This window comes from Loxodonta africana, chromosome 8 (assembly GCF_030014295.1).
Source record: "Loxodonta africana isolate mLoxAfr1 chromosome 8, mLoxAfr1.hap2, whole genome shotgun sequence".
NCBI classification, from domain to species: Eukaryota; Metazoa; Chordata; class Mammalia; order Proboscidea; family Elephantidae; genus Loxodonta; species Loxodonta africana.
The window spans coordinates 65,949,158-65,973,014 of NC_087349.1; the positions used below are offsets into that span (position 1 = coordinate 65,949,158).

At 40.6% G+C, this 23,857-nt stretch overlaps 1 protein-coding gene across 2 annotated transcripts in view; it reads right to left on the reverse strand.

Annotated features, from left to right (window-relative positions):
• Window positions 1-23,857, reverse strand: part of SLC25A13 (solute carrier family 25 member 13) — a 240,578-nt gene that overhangs the window by 137,234 nt on the left and 79,487 nt on the right. The window contains exon 4 of one of the 2 annotated variants that reach the window (XM_010587255.2): window positions 344-459. The exons of the other annotated variant lie outside the window; for it this stretch is intronic. Within the exon in view, the coding sequence (XP_010585557.1) occupies window positions 344-459 (116 nt within the window). The remainder of the gene's footprint in view (window positions 1-343; window positions 460-23,857) is intronic. 2 annotated transcript variants of the gene reach the window in all.

The following is a 23,857-nucleotide window of genomic DNA, read 5'->3' on the forward strand; positions in this document are numbered from 1 at the left end:
CAGCAGTGTGTTTACTTCTTTGTTCCTTAAGAGGGGAGGCTCTAGTGATTGTAGAGGGAGTGGACTGAAGTCCTGTTCAGCTCTCACATTACTCTGTGAAGAGTCATGCCACACTTTCCCCCATCTAAAAATCAAACCAGAATATCAAATTTACTAAGCCAGGAACATATATTTTCAAATAGGAAGATATTCAACCTGAAACACCAAAACATTCAGTCATCTTTGCTAAGAGGAATATGGTTACTTCTTAAAAGCATGTCCATACACTTCACTCTTGGGGGAAAAAAAGTTTGCAGAAGTCCACACTTACACAGGTACGCGCACACACACTCATGCCCCTTACCAAAAGTGACTTCTCCTTTGCCAGCTTTGTCAAACAGCTGAAATGCCACCACGAACAAAGCATCAGGGGCACACAGGACAGATTCAAATGCTACAAATTCTTGAAAAGATATTAATCTGCAACATAAAACAAGGACAATGCATAAGGTTAGTAGCTTGTGGAAAATAAAAGCATATCAAAATATACACAAAAAAAGGCATAAAATGTCACATAAAGTGTCAAAAAAATAAAACTTGAATTTTAAAACACAAAGAGAATTTCCTTTTACACAGAGTGGACTAAAATAGCAATGTACTAAATCTAAAAGACATGGCAGATTTTGGGATATACTGACACACTGAATGCATTATAACTTTAAATGTAACTCTTCTGCCCAACATGTTTACGCTTCAGACCTCAATCTTTCTTCAAGAATGTTGTTGGATTCTGGAATTAAAGCTTGGGTGCTTTAGATAAAGATGTGACTGTGTAACAGCAAAATATAACAGCAGCTTTGTCATTCATCAATACCCTTACATACCATGTAAAAACAGTCCACAGGTATATTCATTCATTACTAATTATCCACTGACCACAAGTAAACTGAACCAAGGGTATTACCGGGGGAGAGGGGACAAATACAGATAAATCAGACATGAAACATGAGCCCAAGGAACTTACAGTCTGGTAAGGCAGATAACACTAGTTTAGAAATAGCAGCATACAGGAAAGACAAATCGTAAGACAGGGACCAATACAATTACAGCAGAATTCTGGTAGGAAATCAAAGAAATCTTTGTGGCAGCAATGGAATTTGAACTTGTCTTGAAAATGAGTAAATTCCAAGTATGCAGTAACGGACGTAGAAGGGAGGGCATCTGGGCAGAAGGAACACCTGCAGCAAGGCACATGCGCGAAAGCTATGAGTACCTAAGGAAAACAGTAAGGAAGTGAGTTTGTTTGGAGAGTAGAGTGCATAAAAGAGAGCAGTGTGGAATGAGATTAGAAGTACAGGAGCAGAGATGGTCCTGAAGGTAAGAGCCTGGTCATTCTTCTCTCAGAAGTGACCGGAAGTCTCTAAGGAAGGTAATGACATGATCAAATCTATGCTTCAGAAACAGCATGACAGGCCAAGGGTGCTTTGATTTCCAAGGAGTAAACAGGTCCATAAATACTTTCCTAGAAATATCCCTTGCCACTACTTTGTACATTAAATTTCCAAATATCTAAATGATATGGTGAGAAAATTCAAGTCTCTGGAGGATGTGGAGAGAGGAAGAAAACAGGAATGTTTTCAAAACATGTTTTCATATGTTTTATAGAAGTGTTCATTATTTCTAAACATCTTAAAGAGAGAACACATTTGTATACAAAATGAGTTTTACAAAGTTAACTTTGTTGCTGTCCAAATGCCACAGAGAAAGGAAAAAGCCACATGGTGTGTTCAGTAAAATCTCTCTGTATTATTTGCCATCCCAAACTCATCATTCCCATGCATGGGAACACTCAGGAACAGCATGTGTTATAGTAGAGCTGCCCAAGGCATTTTACCCTCTACCACGGCGTCTCTCTCACTGAGAATCTATGTGTAGGTAAGACCAGGTGGGACTAGGAAGGGATGCAAACATGAGTCAAACATTCTTGGCTGGCCTCAAGGAGCTTGCTATCTGGAAGTGGGGAGGAGACAGGGGGAGACAGTCATGGCATATATAATTACAAGAGGCGAGTGTCACATAAAAGAAGAAATAAAACACTAAGGGACCAAAAAAAAAAAAAAGGAGTAATTTATTCTGTCTAAAGAATGGTGGAGGGCTGCATGGATATGTGGCATTTAAAGAACAAATTTTAAAGTTGAAAAGATCTAGAGATTATCTACTTCAAACCTCCTCGATGTACTTTGGGGGAATCTGAGGCTGGAAGAGGACAATGACTAATTTAAAAAACCCACTGCATAGGGTTGATTTCAACTAAGGTGACACAACCGGTTTGTGGTATTTTAGCATGAAAATCGGGTATCCTGGTTTCCATTTGACCTCGGCAGAATTCCAGCTGGTGTGAGAAGATGGAAAGAGGAGGGAAGGGCAGAGAGAGGACATTCCACACTGAGGAAAGAGCAGAACGAAGTATAGAGTAAAAAACAAATGGGATGTGCTGTGTGCAGGGAAGAATGTAGGAGTTGGTGAGCCTGTATCTAGCAGCATGCAAGGAGTAAAAGATTGGCTTGAGCCAGAATGCCGGCCACCTGTGCAGGACCTTAAACAACAAACTCAAGAATCTATCAGACTTATATTTGTAGACAGTGGGAAGTCACTGAAGGTTTTTGCATTAATAACTGCCCGGTTCAGATCTTTGTTTTAGAAAAAGGATGAGGTGGAAGAGGAATTTAGAGGCGGAAAGACTAGATTTGGGTAGCAGGGGCCTAAGCCAGATTGAAAACACCAGGAATGAAAAAAGAGGAAAGACTGGAGAAATACAGTAAAGGTGGGAATGACAAAACTTGGTTATGACCAGATGCAGAAGGCTGAGAGCAAGGAAAGAGGCCAGGATGCCGCCAAGATTTCTAATGTAGATAACCGGTGAATGATACCACCACCAAAGATAAGGAATAAAAAAGAAAAAGAAAAAAGTTGGAAGTGACTTGTGCAAGAAAGACCCATTCTGACCCTGTTAAAGCTGAGGTTCCAGTGGGACCTTCAAATGATGGTGTCCAACAGGAAGCCAAAAGGACTAGTATGGAATGCCAGACACAGGCCAAGGTTGCAAACGCAGACCTAGAAGTCTTTAAAGAAAGATGGCTTAAGGAGGGTTAACAGTGTGGAAAAATCACATCGATTAAGGGTAGGGTTGCACAGCTGATTATTGTAATTGCTGTCTGTAAGCTGTACACCTGTAAAAAGTTGAACTGGCAAAAGCTGTGTGATAGAATATATTTACAACAATGACAAAAAAAAGAAAAAAAATGACAATGGGGGGCTGCTGAGGCTGCTTACATACAACCAAACACCTCATGAGATTTGGTTCCTTTGGAGGTTTAGGGTCATGGTTTCATGGGTCGTCCCAGTTAACTGGCCTAATAATGTGTTTAGTGGTTTGTTCTACCTCCTCGTTCATTGCATAGTGCCTAGGGTCTCAAAAGCCTGCAAGCGGCCATCCAAAACACAATAGGTCTCCAGTCACCTGAGGAAGAAGGAGAGTCAGGAAGAGGAGGATATGGAATGTGTGGCTAACTGCCTCCATGAACAATTGACTCCACTGCTATGAGACCAGAAGAACAGGGTGGTGCCCAGCTGCCATGAATATTTTGATTGAAGATTCTATAAAAGAACCCTGATCAAAAAGGGAAAAACGCAAAACAGAATTTCAAATCCTCATAGACTCCAGACTTCCTGGAGCAATGGAGGGTGGATGAATCCCTGAAACTACTACCTTGAAATAATCTTTAAAGGTTAAACCAAAAATATACCTTGAAACCTTCTCAAAACAAAACCACTTTAGCTTAACTAGTAAGAAAGGTCTGCCTTGAGGATTATACTCTTTTAAGAACTCTCTATCAGGGATGAATTGACAATGGCAACTCAAGAGATTAGATAGGATCCTTAGGGGGCAACAAGTTTATATTAATGGGGGAGGAACAACTTAGAAAAGGAAAGCAAGAATGGTTGCACAACCCAAAGAATATAATCAGCGTCACTAAATTGTACATGTAGAAATTGTTGAATTGGTGTGTGTTTTGCTGTGTATATTCTCAACAACAAAACTAAAAAATAAATAAATTTATAAAAAAAAAAAGAGAAAGATGGCTTAAAGCTGTCGATGAAACCTCCCAGAAACATTCCATTGAGGGAATGTTTCATTTACCTCTTAAGAAATACTTTAACAAAGGAGAGCCTCTCACCCCACCTCACCACATCCCAGACAACTAGAACAGGATGAAGGCTTTCTTCTGGTTCCACTCCTTGCGCCCTGACCCCTACCTCTGAGCAGGCGCAAACCATGCAGACACCCTGAGCTCACCAGTTTAACTTGCTGGCAGTCTGCTAGGGCAGGAAAACAGTCATATTTGTTAAATTATGCACAGACATTACATTAGTTAAAGGTGAATCACATGGTGCGTTATCTAAATAGAGGACTTTTTTTTAATCATCTAAATAAAGAAAGGCTTCAAATGCAATAAAGAGAACATCTTGCCTCTCTCAAAACAGTATGAGAAACCTGAAGGCTACATCTGTGCGTGAACAAATCCCCCCCTGGCAAAGCCCAAGTGTTTTTTGTAATCATAACTGAACAACGAACAGTATTTTAGGAATGTTACTGATAACAAGGAGCCTGGTTGTGCAGTGGTTAAAGTGCTCGGCTGCCAACCAAAAGGCTGGCACAGGAAAGAGATGTGGCAGGCAGTCTGCTTCCGTACAGATTTGCAGCCATGGAAACACTATGGGGCAGTTCTAATCTACTCAACAGCAACTTTTTTTTTTTTCCCTGAAACCAGAAAGGTATGTAATTTGGTAATCCTGTTAGATACAAGTATTATACATCTATGTAGGAGGTATATAGATTGAACCATGAAATCATAATGTATTACTGTTCATCAAGAGCATTTGGATTTTCAAGGTAATCTGACTAGAAGGCTATCTAGAATAATTACATAGTGCTACAGTCATTTACAGCACGGTATCTAAAAACATTTACATATATTTTAGTATAAACAGTACTTTAGTCTTGCTTTACAGATTTAACGGGTATTAACATGAGTTACAACAAAGAATACAAGCTCAATCAAGTTCAGAGCTGGCTGGTGAGCTCACTTAGTTCCTTTCCCACCCCCCAACCTCTTTGACAATGATAGATGCCCTTCAAAAGAAAATCACAGGATTTTCATTAACTCTGTAACTAGTATCTAAGAAGCAGTATTTCACACTAACACTCACTTGCATCAACTAACACGGAAGCAAATCCAGAGATAACGGGGAGAACACTGGTGGTTCAGGGGTAGGATTCTCACCTTTCACTCAGGAGACCAGGGTTTGATTCCTAGCCAATGGACCTGTGCACAGCCACTACCAGGCTGTCAGTGGAGGCTTGTGTGTTGCTATCATACTAAACCAGTTTCAGCACAACTTCCAAACTAAGACAGGCTAGAAAGGCCTGGCAAACTACTTCTGAAAATCAGTCAATGGATCACAACAGTCTGAACTCCAACCAATCATGGGATGGTACAGGACCGGGCAGCATGCCATCCCACTATGCATGGGTCACCCTGAGTCCATGGCTTACTCAACGGCAGCTAACAACAACAAGGCATCTAACTACTCTTTCACAATTCTCATGCTACCAGAGATTTTTTAAGCAAGTCATGTTTGTTTTCCAAATCACTAGAACTATTGTTCTTATTCTGGAAGCCATTTACAACACCAGCAGCTTTATAACTCTTTTAAAGAGCAGCCAAAACAGTTAAAGTGCTGCCTACTACTATAAAAAACTATGCCAAAGGGAAAAAATACATGGGATAGAGGTAAAATGTCGATTGCATCTGCATACTATGCTTAGAACAACCTGAAGGTTTTTGTTTCCTAGGGCTGCCATAACTGCAAATTGGGAGCCCTGGTGGCACTACGGTTAAGCGCTCGACTGCTAACTGAAACGCTGGCGGCTTGAACCCAGCTGCTCCACAGGAGAAAACACCAGGCGATCTGCTCCAGTAAACATTACAGCCTTTTAGGAAACCCTGTGGGGAAGTTCCACTTTGTCCTGTAAGGTCGCTATGAATCAGATTTGACTCAATGGCACACAATAGCAACAACATAAGAACAGAAGTTTATTATCACAGTTCTTGAGACTGAGGTCCACAGTTGGCTGGCCTCAAGGAAGCTGCATTGATTCCTTCTGAAAGGTCTGAGAGAGAACTATTTAATGCCTCTCTCCTAGCTTCTGGTGGTGGTGTTAGTTGCCATCTAGTCAGCCTCCCACTCATGGTGACCCCATGCACAATGGAGCAAAATGTTGCCTGGTCTGGCACTATCCCCATGACTGGTCACAGATCTGACTATTCTCATTCACAGGATTTACAATGGCTGATTTTCAGAAGTAGATCACCAGGCCTTTCCTCCCAGTCCATCTTGGTATGGAAGCTCCACTGAAACCTGTTCAGCATCACAGCAGCGTGAGTCCCCACTGACAGGCAGGTGGTGGCTGTGCATGAGGTGCATTGGCTGGGAACCAAACCCAGGTCTTCGGTATGGAAGGGGAGAATTCTACTCCTGAACCACCAATGCCTTAAGCTTCTAGCATCAGTTAGGTGCCATTGAGTCATTTTCAACTCAAAGCAACCCCAAGTGACAGAGTAGAACTGCCACATAAAGTTTTCCTTGGCTATAATCTTTACAAAAGCAGATCACCAGGTCTTTCTTCCATGGAGCCACTAGGGAAGTTCAAACCACCAACCTTTCAATTAGCAGCCAAGCATTTAACCTTTTGTGCCAGGTCTTCCTTGGTTTGTGGGTGCAGCATCACATCCCTATGTCAACCTGTCTCTGTGTATCTTCTCCTCCTTTTGGTTTGTAGGATTAAGACCCACCCTACTCCAGTATGACCTCTTGTTAAACTGATTTCCAAAGGTCATGTTTGCTAGTACCGGAGTTAGAACTTCAATACACCTTTTTTGGGGTGCAGTAGAGTAAATTACTTAATATGGCCCTTCTAACCATGGTCTTTGTGACTTTCACAAAATGATTGGGTTGGAACAGGGGAAAAGTGGCAAGTAATAAGAGAACTAGAGATATATTGTTCAATGGGTTCGAATGAAGGAAAGACTATTGCTAGATTTAGAGAAAGGAGGTGGGGAAAGTCTTACTGAAATTAGGAACATAAAACATCAGCATGAACACGTGATCAAGTGAACATGAGATCAGTCTTGACTCAGGGAAGATGTGATCAAGTAAAGATGGAAGTGAGAGAAGGAGAGTATATCAGCCACAGTGTGGGTTCAGCACCTGCTCTGTGTTCTGGGCACAGGACAGCGCTAGAAATACACAGACGAAGAATGTAATCTCTGCTCCCCAGAACTGGTGGTCCAGTGGGGTAACAGGTAGGCCAGGAGCCAAGGAAGGAAGACCAGAGATGAAGAGTACTAAGAAGTGCAGATTTGCTGGAGTGGAGGTAAGACAAATGGAAAGACTGATGATCCCCTCCTGATTGTGAAGGGCCCTTAATGTACGCAAAGGTCTGAGTTTTTTAGTGACACGATCAACTTCTGCTTCAGAAAGTTTGATATGGCAGACAAGTGGTAAAAGAATTGGAAGGGGTAAAGAATAGAGCTGGGGACAATCCAGGAAAGGGGCCATAAAGACCTGAGGGAGAAAGAAGGGTTCCTTATTCCGAGAGGAAACCCTGGTGACATAGTCATTAAGTGCCACAGCTGCTAACCAAAAAGTTGGCAGTTCGAATGCATCAGGAACTCCTTAGAAACTCTATGGGTTAGTTTTACTCTGTCCTATGTGGTCGCTATGAGTCAGAATTGACTCGATGGCAACAGGTTTATACCAAGAAGATGTCAGTGTAGAGTACTATGATCTCTGCAGGACTATTTTACAACACAACAAGAGTCTTAAGAGAGTCTATATCCTTTGAGATGAGCCCTGGTGGCTCAATGGTTAAGTGCTTGGCTGCTAACCGAAACACTGGTGGTTCCAACCCATCAGCAACTCTAAGGGAGAAAAGAGCTGGTGATCTATTCCCATAAAGATTAAAAAAAAAAAAAAAAGATTACAGCCTATGAAACCCTATGGGGCAGTTCTACTCTGTCCTACATGGTTACTATAAGAATAGACTCTGTGGCACACAACAACATACATTTTGACACTGCAATGCCACTCGGGCTTTATCTTAAGAAATAATTTATGAATGCGTCGAAACTTTTCACCACACGGATGTTCATGAAGCACTGACGACAATAGTGAAAAAAATGAAAACAACCTCAAATATACAATGATATGACACTGATAATAAATAAAGGTGCATTCACACACAGAATACTATCCAACCATTAGAAATCATTATAAGCAAATTTGGGATATTAAGTAAAAGATATACTTACACTAAGGTAAAAAAAAAAAGTAAGTATACAACAATTCCATTTTGTAAAAAGTGGACAAAAATAACAATTCACATACACACGCAATCTGAAGGATACACACCAAAATGTTAGCGGTGGGTATCTCTAGGTGATTAAATTGCCAAAAAAATTTTTCTTTTTGCTTGCATGTATTTTCTAATCTTTTCAATAACATACATGCTGTATTATTTCTGTAATAAGAAAAATTAAAATTTACAGAAAAAAAAAAAAAAAACAGCAAGGACCTAAACTTGGGTAGCAGCAGAATGAATAAGAGGTTGGAGGGGAAAAAAAGGCAAAACCAGAAAAAAGAAAAAGAAACATTCTGAAACAATCACACTAACTTCTGGTTATCCAAGGTGGATAACCTCCAGTTCTCTTCCTCCCTGCTGCTGTTTCTTCTCACTGGGCAGTGGCTCACATCCCATGTGGTCCCTTTCATCTCCCTCCTATCTCCTATCTCCAGGCCAGCTCTGCAGCTATGGAAGTTGAAGCAACTACACGTAAGGATCTGCCCTGTTCATACTTCAGGAAGTTTGGCTGTAGACAATACACTGTATCAAAATCCAATTACTGGAAGAGGGACCAAGATGGCGGAGTAGTCAGGAGTTTCCGATAAACCCTATTAAAACAAAGACCTGAAAAAACAAGTAAAACTATTACATTTATGACAAGCTAGAAGCCCTGAACATCAAAGGCAAAGTTAGAAAACAGACTGAGTGACGGGGGAGGGACAGACTAGTCAGAAGCAGAGAGGAGTTACCGGACCTGAATCGCCAGGATCCCTCAGGCACCATTACCAGGAGCAACGGCGGAGGGATGGTGGCAGCTTTCAGCTGCAGTTTCCTCAGTGAGAAACAGCCAGCTGCACAGCCTACTCACACCTCCAAAATCAGAGAAGAACGGCACTCTCAGCAAAAGCTAAGAACTTGCGTATATTTTACCGCACCCCCAGCCCTGAAACCGGGTTCCGTGGCTGTCAATTTCCCTGGGCCTGAGATAGGTCTGGTTGTGTGTCCCAAGCCATTATCCAGCCTTGGAAAAGGAATAAACTCACAACTGCGGAAAAGATAATCTGCCAGTTCCACTAACCTGGGGGGCTCAGGACAGAAGCTGCTCCTGTCCAGGCATAAACAGTCCATAGACTTTGAATACCTTTCCCCTCTGCATGGATCTCCGAGGGCCTATTTCAGGAGAATAGGCCCCTGTTGGCAAACTGTAACTGTTTCAGCTGTGCAGTGGTGAGATGGATGTTTGATGCTTGACACCGCTTTGCCTATTAAACAGGGTCCTCACCTACCCACAACAGGGGCCTAAGGACAGGTGGCTCTACTCAGGTCGCCCAGCCACAAGCGACAGGGGTCCAAGGATAACTGGTACCTCCCAGGCCTTACATCCAAAAGCACTGGGTACCCAAGGTCTGCCTACAGAACTCACCCACCTGTGCACTCTAGGGAACAGGGACATGCATTCCTCACAGACACTTGGAGGACAGTTGTCAGCCCCCTGCCCTGTTCAGAGCGTGACCCCTTGCTGCAACCAGATACCAGTACCTACACCAATCACCCCTGCCCCCCTAAAACTATAGGACAGAGCCTGTACCACACACTTGATGTACCTGGACATCTGAGCTGAAGCCATACAAGAAAAGCAAATGGACTCCTAGGCTCATATACCTGGTTAGAGCTCTAGCCATCTGGTGACAGGGCATTAGAGCTTCAAAGGTGAAAATAATCAAGCTAGCTCACTCAGGAAACCCTGGTGGCACAGTGGTTAAGTGCCACGGCTGCTAACCAAAGGGTCAGCAGTTCAAACCCACCAGGTGCTCCTTGGAAACTCCATGGGGCAGTTCTACCCTGTCCTATAGGGTTGCTATGAGTTGGAATTGACTCGACGGCACTGGGTTTGGTTTTTTTTTTTGTTGTTTTTAGCTCACTCAAGTAACCTATTTGGACATATTAAAACTGAACAAAGCAAGAAGCTAGGATATAGTAAGCAAACATAAACTAATACAATAACTTATAGATGACACAGGGACAACAGTCAATATCACATAAAGAAGCAGAACATGATCGCTTCAACAAGCTGTCAAAACAAAGAATCCAGGCATCTTCTGGATGAAGGGGACTTCCTCGAATTACCGGATGCAGAATTCAAAAGATCAATAAACCGAACACTTCAAGACATCAGGAAGATCAGGCAATACACAGAACAAGCCAAGGAACACACAGATAAAACAGTTGTAGAAATTAAAAAGGTTATTCAAGAACATGATGAAAAATTTAATAAGCTGCAAGAATTCATAGAGAGACAGCAATAGGAAATTCAGAAGATTAACTATAAAATTTCAGAATTAGACAACTTGATAGAACGTCAGAGGAGCAGAAGTGAGCAAGTGGAAGGCAGAATTGGTGAGCTTGAAGATAAGGCACTTGGCACCAATATATTTGAAGGAAAATCAGATAAAAGAATTTTATAAAATGAAAAAACCTTAAGAATCATGTGGGACTCTATCAAGAGAAATACCCTACGACTGATTGGAATACCAGAACAGGGAGGGATAACAGAAAATACAGAGAGAACTGTTGAAGATTTGTTGGCAGAAAAATTCTCTGATACAAGGAAAGATGAGAAGATATCTATCCAAGATGCTCATCAAACTCCACATAAGATAGATGTTAAAAGAAAGTCACCAAGATATATTATAATCACACTTGCCAAAACCAAAGATAAGTGAGAGAATTATAAGAGCACCTAGGGATAAACAAAAAGTCACCTACAAAGAACGGTCAAAAAGAATAAGCTCAGACTACTCGGCAGAAGCCAAGCAGGCAAGAAGTCAATGGGATCACTTATATAAAACATTGAAGGAAAAACATTGCCAGCCAAGAATCATATATCCAGCAAAACTATCTCTCAAATATGAAGGTGAAAATATGACATTTCCAGATAAAGAGAAGTTTAGGGAATTCATAAAAACCAAACCAAAACTACAAGAATTACTAAAGGGAGTTCTTTGGTTACAAAATCAATGATATCAGGCATCAACCCAAGACTAGAATGCTGGACAGAGCAATCAGATGTCAACCCACAAAGGGAAATCTCAAAAACAGATCAAGATAAAAAAATGCTACACAGATATACAAGACACATAAAACAAACTCTAACAGCATTGAAAAGTGAGATAGCTTCACAATTATAGTAGCAGACTTCAACACACCACTTTCGGTAAAGGACAAGACATCCAGAAAGACGCTCAATAAAGACATGGAAGATCTAAATGCCACAATCAACCAACTTGACATCATAGACATATACAGAACACTCCACCCAACAGCAGCAAAAGCATACTTTCTTTTCTAGTGCACATGGAACATGCTCTAGAATAGACCATATATTAGGTCATAAAGCAAGCCTTTGCAGAAGCCAAAATACTGAAATATTACAAAGCATCTTCTCTGACCATAAGGCCATAAAACTAGATATCAATAAGAGAAAAACCAGGGAAAAGAAATCAAACACTTGGAAACTGAACAATACCTTGGTCAAAAAAGACTGGGTTATAGAAGACATTAAGGATGTAATAAGGAAATTCATTGAATCCAATGAGAGTGAAAACACTTCCTAACAGAACCTTTGGGACACAGCAAAAGCAGTGCGTAGAGGTCAATTTATAGCAATAAATGCACACATACAAAAAGAAGAAAGGGCCAAAATCAAAGAATTAGCCCTACAACTTGAACAAATAGAAAGAGACCAACAAAAGAAACCCACAGGCACCAGAAGAAAGCAAATAATAAAAATTAGAGCAGAATTAAATGAAATAGAAAACAGAAAAACAATTGAGAGAGTTAACAAGTCCAAAAACTGGTTCTTTGAAAAACAATAACAAAATTGATAAGCCACTGGCCAAACTGACAAAAGAAAAACAGGAGAGAAAGCAAATAGCCCAAAAAAGAAATGAGATGGACGATATTACAACAGACCCAACTGAAATTAAGAGACTATCAGATTACTATGAAAAACTGTACTCTAACAAATTTGAAAACCTAGAAGAAATAGATGAATTCCTAGAAACACACTACCTACCTAAACTAACACAAACAGAGGCAGAACAACTAAATAGACCCATAACAAAAGAAGAGATTGAAAACGTAATGCAAAAACTCCCAACAAAAAAAAAGCCCTGGCCCAGACGGGTTCACTGCAGAGTTGTACCAAACTTTCAGAGAAGAGTTAAGAATACTACTACTAAAGGCATTTCAGAGCATAGAAAAGGATGGAATACTCCCAAACTCATTCTATGAAACCAGCATATCCCTGATACCAAAACCAGGTAAAGGTACCACTAAAAAAGAAAATTACAGACCTATATCCCTCATGAACTTAGATGAAAAATCCTCAACAAAATTCTAGCCAATAGAATTCAACAACATATCAAAAAATAATTCACCATGACCAAGTGGGATTCATAATAGGTATGTAAGGATGGTTCAACATTAGAAAAACAATTAATGTAATCTATCATGTAAGTAAAACAAAAGACAGGAAACACATGATTTTATCAACTGATGCAGAGAAGGCATTTGACAAAGTTCAATACCCACTCATGATAAAAACTCTCAGCAAAATAGGAATAGAAGGAAAATTCCTCAACATAATAAAGGGCATTTATGCAAAGCCAACAGCCAACATCATCCTAAATGGGGAGAGTCTGAAAGCATTCCCCTTGAGATCGGGAACCAGACAACGATGCCCTTTATCACCACTCTCATTCAACATAGTGCTGGAGGTCCTAGCCGGAGCAATTAGGCTAGATAAAGAAATAAAGGGTATCCAGATTGGTAAGGAAGAACTAAAAGTATCTCTGTTTGCAGATGACATGATCTTATACATAGAAAACCCTAAAGAATTCTCGAGAAAACTACTGAAACTAATAAGAGAGTTCAGCAGAGTATGAGGATATAAGATAAACATACGAAAATCAGTTGGATTCCTCTACACCAACAAAAAGAACATCGAGAAGGAAATCACCAAATCAATACCATTTACATTAGCCCCCAAGAAGATAAAATACTTAGGAATAAATCTTACCAGAGATGTAAAAGACCTATACAAAGAAAACTATAAGACACTGCTGCAAGAAACCAAAAGAGACCTACCTAAGTGGAAAAACATACCTTGCTCACGGATAGGAAGACTTAACATAGTAAAAATGTCTATTCTACCAAAAGCGATCTATGGATACTATGCATTCCAATCCAAATTCCAACAACAATTTTTAACGAGATGGAGAAACAAATCACCAACTTCATATGGAAGAGAAAGAGTCCCCGGATAAGTAAAGCATTACCGAAAAAAAATTGAGAATCCAGACATAAATCCGTCCACATACAAGCAGCTGATTTTTAACAAAGGCCCAAAGACATTTAAATGGGGAAAAGACAGTCTTTTTAACAAATGGTGCTTGCATAACTGGATATCCATCTGCAAAAAATGAAACAAGACCCATACCTCACACCATGCACAAAAACTAACTCAAAATAGATCAAAGACCTAAATTTAAAATTATAAAGATTATGGCAGAAAAAATAAGGACAATGCTAGGAGCCCTAATACATGGCATAAACAACATACAAAACATTAATAACAGTGCAGAAGAGAAACCAGATAACTGGGAGCTCCTAAAAATCAAATACCTATGCTCTACCAAAGACTCCACCAAAAGAGTAAAAAGACCACCTACAGACTGGAAAAATGTTTTTAGCTATGGCATTTCCGATCAGCGCCTGATCTCTAACATCTACATGATACTGCAAAAACTCAACTACAAAAAGACAAACAACTCAATTAAAAAATGGGTATAAGATATGAACAGACACTTCACTAAAGAAGACATTCAGGTAGCTAACAGATACATGAGGAAATGCCCACAATCATTAGCCATTAGAGAAATGCAAATCAGAACTACAATGAGATTCCATCTCACTCCAACAAGACTGGCATTAATTCAAAAAACACAAAATAATAAATGTTGGAGAGGCTGTGGAGAGACTGGAACACTTATACACTGCTGGTGGGAATGTAAAATGGTACAACCACTTTGGCAATCGATTCGGCACTTCCTTAAAAAGCTAGAAATAGAACTACCATACAATCCAGCAATCCCACTCCTTGGAATATATCCTAGAGAAATAAGAGCCTTTACACGAACAGATATATGTACACCGAAGTTCACTGCAGCACTGTTTGCAATAGCAAAAAGATGGAACCAACCAAAGTGCCCATCAAAAGATGAACGGATAAATAAATTATGGTATATTCACACAATGGAATACTACGCATCGATAAAAAACAATGATGAAACCGTGAAACGTTTCATAACATGGAGGAATCTGGAAGGCATTATACTGAGTGAAATTAGTCAGTTGCTAAAGGACAAATATTGTCTAAGACCACTATTATAAGAACTGGAGAAACAGTTTAATCAGAGAAGAAAATATTCTTTGATGGTTATGGGGGGGGAGGGAGGGAGAGGGGCTTTCACTAATTAGATAGTAGATAAGAACTATTTTAGGTGAAGGAAAGACAACACACAATACAGGAGAGGTCACCACAATTGGACTAAACCAAAAAGTAAAGTTTCCTGCGTAAACTGAATGCTTCGAAGGCCAGTGTGGCAGAGGCGGGGGTGCGGGGACCATGGTTTCAGGAGACATCTAAGTCAATCGGCATAATAAAATCTATTAAGAAAACATTCTGCATCCCACTTGGAGAGTGACTTCTGGGGTCTTCAACGCTACCAAGTGGCCACCTAAGAAGCATCGATGGGTATCAATCCATTTGGAGCAAAGAAGAATGAAGAACACCAAAGACACAAGGTAATTATGAGCCCAAGAGACAGAACGGACCACATAAACCAGAGACTACATCAGCCTGAGACCAGAAGAACTAGATGGTGCCTGGCTACAACTGATGACTGCCCTGACAGGGAACACAACAGAGAATCCCTAAAGGAGCAGGAGAGCAGTGGGATGCAGACCCAAAATTCTCATAAAAAGACCAGACTTAACAGTCTGAGACTAGAATGGCCCCGGAGGTCATGGTCCCCAGACCTTCTGTTAGCCCAAGCCAGGAACCATTCCCAAAGCCAACTCTTCAGACAGGGATTGGACTGGACTATGGGATAAAAAATGATATTGGTGAAGAATGAGCTTCTTGGATCAAGTAGACACACGAGACTATGTTGGCACCTGCAGATGAGAGGGCAGAGGGGATCAGAAGCTGGCCGAATGGACACGAAAACAGAGAGAAGAGGGAAGAAGTATCCCGTAGGAGTATATAGCAAGGCGTATATAAATTTTTGTATGAGAGCCTGACTTGATCTGTAAACTTTCACTTAAAACACAGTAACAATTAAAAAAAAAAAAAAAAACACATAAAAAAATACAATTACCACTTTTATTTAAGGTTCCTAACCACAGAGGGCTTAGCAAAAATAACTTCTCCTTATAACCCTCTTGTGTTAAACAGAAGCCAAGCAATTGTCCAGGATTAACGCCAGAGATAAAAGTAAAATCTAACTCCAAAATCTGGGTTCCAACCACCATGCCACCCAGGTTCAAGTGTCTGTGGGTGTCAAGGGAAAAAAAAAAAAAAAAAATCCCAGAACTGGGCTCTCCTGTGCTCACCACAGAAGAAAGCGCTGTGTGTCAAAGAACTTGAGCCTCTGATTTTTAACACTGTTAATAACTTTTTGGATTTTGCATCTCTTGTCTCTCCCCTCCCAAGTACCTTGTAAATATACGTTGTTCTGGTAACCAACTAAGTATGTTTCCTGCACCTACAATATGCCAGGCAACACTCCAGGCACTAAGGATACCAAATGAATAGGACTGAAAGGATCAATTCTAGTCCTCAAGGAATTATATTCTAATAAAAGAGAGGGAAGGTGCCCTGGTGGTGCAATGGTTAAGGGCTGGGCTACTAACTGAAAAGTTGGCAGCTCAAACCCACCTAGCAGCTCTGTGGGATAAAGAACTGGTGATCTGCTTCTGGAAAGATTATAGCCAAGAAAGCCCTATGGGGCAGTTCTACTCTGTCCTTTGGGGTCTCTATAAGTTGAAAATGGACTTGACAGCACCCAACAACAACAAGGGGGAAGGCAGGTAATGCACACACACGTACACATAAAGATAATTCCAGAATCAGGTAACTGCTGTGCAGAAAATAAAACAGAGGAATGGAGCAGAGCAGTGCTCGTCATCCCTCAGTCCCCGGGAGCTGATGCCCAGGCCCCACTTGGAGGGATTCTATTTAACTGGTCTGAGGAGGAGCCTGAGAATTTTAGACTTCCGAACTTATTCTACTTTGTAGCCAGGCTGGAGAATCAACTACTGGGGTGTGGTGGGGAGGGGAAGGAGGAACTGCTTTGCCTACAGCCACCAAGAAATGCCTTCCCAGGGAGGCAGGACTAAGTGGCGATCTGAGGGATGAGGAGGAAGGATATTTTGAGCAGAAGGAACCTCGGTGCAAAGGCCCTACAACAGACTAACCTTGGCAAGTTCTAGGGGACAGGGAGATGGCCGGAGTGGCTGGAGGTGGTGAAGAAGGGTGAAGAGGGCAGGGAGATAGGGATGAAGTGGGCAGGGTCTAGAGACCTGTATGGATGTTATTCCAAGTGTACATAGGGAGCCCTGGTCACAAAATGGTTAAGCGCTTGGCTGTTAACCAAAAGGTTTGAACCCGCCAGTGGCTCCACAAGAAAAAGAGCTGGCAATCTGCTCCCTTAAAGATTACAGCCTGGGAAACCCTATGGGGCAGTTCTACTCTGCCATATAGGGTCACCGTGAGTCCGAATCGACTTGATAGCACACAACAACAACACACATGGGAGATCAGCCATTTTGGAGGGTTTTATGCAGAGAAGCGACGACCTCACTAAGACATTAGCAAGAAGGCTCAGGACACTGGGGAGCACGTGAAGCATTAAGCCCAGTTAGAAGTGGCTGCACAGGGCTGACTCAGCGTTCCAGCAGGAGAGACACAAATCAGAAGTGGTCACAAGTAGGATACATTTCCTAGTCAGAGTTGCTTAACAATGCAGGGCCTGGTAGGACCTAGAACTCACAGCAAGCAGTTTTAAAGCCCAGGGTCTATTCAGGCTAAAAAAGACTTCCAGTGGCCTGTGGCTACAGGGGCTGACACAGCCAGAAGCCCAGACTTTGAGGTCCTGAGGTCCCTGGGGACATTAAAACTACCAGGGGCTTGCAAATAAATATTTTTATTTATTATGCTGGCTGATGGTCAGGGAGCACACAAACTCATAGCCACAAGAATGCAAACTCATCACAATAGTTTCTAACATGCTCTAAAAGAGGCAATGAATTATTACATAATCTCACATTTTAAAAACCATCAATCATGAGGTAGAAAGCAGACTGGGTTCTAGCTTTGCCTTCACCTAACTGGCTGAAAAACTTGGTTGGGCAAATTGGAGCAAACCTCCTCTCCTGATCTATAAAAGGGGTTAGGTTAGACAAGATGCCTTTCACTCTCAAATCCTGTTTTCTTCCATTTTAGGTTACAGGAAACTGTGCCGTGCCCGCCCTGGCTCCAGCACAGGCATTGGTGTTCCCTGCAGTGCACTCTGTTCTGAATCCAGATTGGCTCCACACTTTTCCCCTGGACACTGGTTCAAATCTCACTGCAGCATTTTCCAAGTGCCTATTTAAATTCATTGGCTTCAATGAAAGTTGGCAGATTGAATATTGTTCAAGCAAGTAAGCTACTTCCTGGCTTTAAAAATATATTGAAGATTTTATTAGCAATTTAACTGTGTTCCTATCATGAACTTAGCCTATAAATATCACCTCTACATATATTCAGACCAGTTGTCATGGAGTCGATTCCAACTCATGGGGACCCCACGTGTGTCAGAGAAAAACTGTGTTCTATAGGGTTTTCAATTGCTGCTTTTTTGGAAGTAGATTACCAAGCCTTCCTTCCAATGCACTTCTGGGTAAAATTTAACTTTCAACCTTTTGATTAGCAGCTGAGGCTGTCAGCAATCTGCATCACTCAGAGACTTCCTACATATATCACTGCCTCCATGTTGTCAAAAGAAGGCTCTTTTAATTGTGAGCTTAACTCAGCAGGTGATCTCTCCCTACCTCCAGCTCTACCCTGCTTTTTCTTGTCTGCCCACAGCCTTGCAGCCCACTCAAGCGGCCCAAGGCTGACTGTGCCAACTAGTGGGATTTATTAGGCGTCATTCTTGTACCTCCAATGTTTTCTCCCTTTTTAGAGGGATCGAGTACATGTAACAGGTATGATCCATCCCTTTTCAAGTTCTCTCTGGCTAATAGTTAATTTAATCCCACACTAGAAAATGTTTTTCACACACAGCCTTTTATACCCTGTTCACTTTTTTCTCTCCCTGTTAAATAATTCCTCCATTGCCATCGAGTCGGTTGCAACTCATAATGACCCTACAGGACAAAGCAGAACTTCCCCATAGGGTTTCTAAGGCTGTGTAATCTTTACAGAAGCAGACTGCCACATCTTTCTCCCACGGAGTGGCTGGTGTGCTTCAACCACCGAGCTTTGGGTTAGGAGCCAAGCACTTAACCAGTGTGCTAATAGGGTTCCACTGTTAAATAACTGTTGCCCAATAAATCCAGAAGCCTCCCTCCCTGTGTCCTTGCCATCTCCGCCAGCCTCCCATCCTTTACCTTTGAGTGATAAAAATGGTTTAACGGTGGCTAATTCCTACAAGAGTGATAATGCATCAATGAAAAGCATAGCTACAAGCTTTTTAAACTTAGAGAGCAATCATACTCCCTAGCTCTTCAAGTCTCTAGATAAATATCTTGTTATTTCCTAGTACTAGTAGATATCATTAAAAAAGCCTAAAATCTTATTTTGCTATGTGCATAGTTCCTAATTTGTATAACTACCAATATTGAGAGAATTTAATATCCTAGATTTTAATTACCTCATGGGTTAAATAGTATTTTGAGATCTATCCAAAAACAGTGCCTTTTTTTTTTTAAGCAAAAGTGTACTGAGTTAAAAAACAAAACAAAAACTGCATTTTAAATTGAGGATTGCCTTTAAAGGGAGGAAAAATTGCAAGGGAAAAGGAAGGCCACTGGGGATGAAAAGGGAAAGTAACTGTAAACCATATAGGGAAACTGACCTAGGCAAACAAAGCAGATTAAAAAAAAAAAAACTCTCCAGTTTCCTGCATTCTTCCTTGTTCTTCTAATAAAGGCTGGACAATGCGGCTTCAACTTTATTAAAGCTGCAAATGAAGAGAGATAATGGGGAGATAAACCACAGATAAGAAGCCAGTAATTGGATAGCCAGCAGGCAAGCAAAACCATCAGTCAGCATTCTTAAGTGACCACTGTATACTAGCCTAACACTCTGCATAAGGTGGGTTGGCTGTTAGATTATCACCACATAACCAGTTACTTCAAAGGCACCCAGGACACAGACCCCTGCCTGCGGGTACAGATCCCTCTGCTTATCATCTTACTTCAGCCTCCAGTTTGACTGTTGCCTTGGTTTGCAGCTAAACAGCACAAAAGTACCTTCCAAGAGACTCGGTGACAGCCTAAGGCACAGAACTATAGAATTTTCTCATGGATACTTTCAGCAAATATTCATACCACCTATGTTTGCTCTTTGCCCAAACAGCATTTTAAAACACCAAAAAAGGGACTGAGTTAAATGATTTTTAAACTGGAATATGCCTTTCTCAATTTCTTTTCCTGAATCTTTGAAGTAAGACAGTGATATTAAAACCATATTCTAAAACATAAAAGTTGCCTAAGCACAGGCACACAGAAAGTGACAGGAGTAAAATGTGCTACTTTTTAACATTTGCCAGTGTCAAATTCCCAGTTACTCTGTCAAAAAAAAAAGTAAATATTAAAAAAACAAAAACCATGAAATCAAGTTATACTGATTCCTTTTTGAGAAACACTACCAAATACTCAGGAACATTTTAGCATTTTTATTTCATTCAATTACAGTTCCTACATTTTGGGTACACAAAAACCTCTCTTGAAGTGATGGTAATTTAAGTCCTTGGCAAAGGAAAAATTAAATGACTAAAATAACCCTCACCATTTTAAAAAATAAAATTATTCATGGTATGGGCAAGAAATAAAAGTATACAGGCTTGAGCCAGAATAGGAGGAGGAAAAAAAAAAAAAGCCAACATTAATATCTGCTGTGCCAGCTGAATTCAAATTAACCCAATTTTTACATGTTAATTAAACCAGCTATTTTCTTCTTATTGTATTTTTGCTTCTTAAACAGTAGAGTCTACAAGTGATTCCCAACAGACTCGTTCCAACAACAATGACGTATTCATTTAGTTCTATTATGACCATACAATATAGTAACTGAGCAGTAATTTTTTACAGTCAATTACATGTGTAGTTCTTTATGCTTAAAGATGCTGAAATAATGTGTACTATAGGGCCATATGCCTGAATCTCTAGTCTCCCCGAGGCAGTTGCCTGGGTAACACATTTTCTCTCTGGTTTAGCATAACCCTCATTGAATATCATTAAAAAAAAAATTAGATGTCATTAAATAGCAAACATTAACATGAACTTCAATAGACTACTTAGATAGAGTCATTTTACCCACGTAAACAAGTGCACCATCATTTATAATACGCTTAAAATAGATGATGATTTTCTGTATTTAAGACCATGGAAAAGGGGGAAAAAAAGTGCCAACATGTTGATCCCAAACCAGATTTGTAGAAATCTCTGGTAACCTAAGAGAACTCAGACTGAGTTTCAAGAGGTAACACTTCTTCTCATCAATATAGTCATGAATGCAATGTAAGCAAGGAACGATTAGGTTTTTAAAACTTACTCAAAGGTGGAAAATAATTCCATCAACTGGGTCTTGGAACACCAAGGATCATTTTTTTTGGGGGGGGTAATGGGGCAGGGCGGGTGTGCTCAAATTCAGTAACAAAATAAATTTTTAACATACAGTGCTCAAACATCAAGGTACAAAGAAATAGAAACAAGTATGGGATGTAACATGTATTATCTAAGATATTTTAAATATTCAAATCTTGATAACTGTTATACATAGTTTAGATGTGACGCTACATAACTTACACAGGGTGCTCTAGGGCAATGGTTGCCCATCCCCAATAAACCCCATCAGCCCTCTATCCCATGCCAGCCCAAACAAGCAAACCGGCTAAGAAAAACAATGTGCTTGCTCTACAGTCTCAACAGTTAGACCCCCTCTAGCTCCTTTTCCCACCAGATTATCACTCCTAAACCATGGAACCATGATGCCCCTGAGACACATCATAATTCCACAGAAGCCTAAATGCTTAACCTATAGGCAATTACAACTTGTTCTATCATTCACATTACAAAGGGTCCCTAAATTTTCAATGATAACATTAACATTGTTGTTGTTCGGTGCCATAGAGTCAATTGTGACTCATAGTGACCCTATGTACAACAGAACGAAACACTGCCCGGTCCTGCATCATCCTCATGATATTGTTATACTTGAGCCCATTCTTGCAGCCACTGTGTCAATCCATTTCACTGAGGATCTTCCTCTTTTTCACTGACCCTCTACGCTACCAAGCATGATGTCCTTCCCCAGACACTGGTCCCTTCTGACAACATGTCCAAAGTATCTAAGACGAAGTCTCACCATCCTTGCTCCTAAGGAACATTCTGGCTGTGCTTCTTCCAAGACAGATTTGTTCATTATTTGGCAGTCCATAACACATTCCATATTCTTTGCCAACACCATAATTCAAAGGCGTCAATGTTTCAGTCTTCCTTATTCATTGTCCAGCTTTTGCATGCATATGTGGTGACTGAAAACACCATGGCTTGGGTCAGGTGCACTTTAGTCTTCAAGGTGACATCTTTGCTTTTTAACACTTTCAAGAGGTCTTTTGCAGCAGATATGCCCGATGCAATATGTCATTTCATTTCTTGACTGCTGCTTCCATGGGCATTGATTGTGGATCCAAGTAAAATGAAATCCTTGACAACTTCAATATTTTCTCCATTTATCATGATGTTGCCTATTGGTCCAGTTGCAAGGATTTTTGTTTTCTTTATCTTGAAGTGTAATCCATACTGAAGGACATGTATAAAAATGAACCATCAAATGGCACTATTACCCCCGATAAATTTTTCTCACCTCTCCCAAGAGAAGAGAAATAGAAGAATCCAAAATCCTGTGTTGGGGAGGAATGATCAAGGTTAAGGAGGCCGCACCAAAGCTATACACAGTCAAATGAAAACTAACTAAAAAGAACAAGAATAAATGAGTCCTTGATTGTGGACTCGAGATCCTAGATACAAAGGAAAATGATCAACTTGTATCTTCCTTCTCCTTCACACACCTGCTATCTAATTCAAAATAAGGAAAAATGGCCACATAAAATGGAGTTACTTAGCTGAGGGTACATGTCTCTACCCCTCTCTGCTCTGAGGATATTCATCTTACTGTTTGCAAAGATGAATAAGATCTCAATCATCATATCCACAAAGGTGCAGCTGGCAAGGAAAAAATAACTTATTATGAAATGTATATTCCATCTTGGTATCAGAACTTGTCTTGACATGAGGTAAATCACAAGACAGAAATTGACACCAAGAATAAATTTTTAAGCAAATAAATTGAGGGAATGTGATAGTTAATGTTACATGTCAATGTGGCTAGGCTATGATTCTCATTATTAGGTAATTACACTTCATTTTGTGATCTATTTATCCTCCATTTTGTGATATAATGGCATCACCCCCACGATGTGACCAACCAATCAGCTGTTAGCGGAGTGTTATGGATTGAATTGTGTCCCTCAAAAATTTGTCAACTTGGCTAGGTCATGATTCCCAGTATTGTGTGATTGTCTATCATTTTGTCCTCTGATGTGATTTTCCTGTGCGTTGTAAATCCTATCTCTGTGATGTTAATGAGATGAGATTAGCAGCGGTTATGTAGACTCAATCTACAAGATTAATCTACAACTTCTATCTTTTGAGATATAAAAGAGAGAAGCAAGCAGAAAGATAGGGGACCTCCTACCATCAAGAAAGCAGCATCAGAAGCAGAGCGAGTCCTTCGGACCCAGGGTTCCTGTACCTGAGAAGCTCCTAAACAAAAGGAAGGTTGATGACAAGGACCTTCCCCAAGAGCCAACAGAGAGGGAAAGGTTTCCCCTGTAGCTGGCACCCTGAATTCAGGCTTCTAGCCTACCAGACTGTGAGAGAATAAGTATCTCTTTGTTAAAGCCATCCACTTGTGGTATTTCTGTTATAGCAGCACTAGATAACTAAGACAAGGAGTTTCCCTGGGGGTGTGACCTACACTCTATATATATAGACATTCTGGCATAGCTTGCTTGC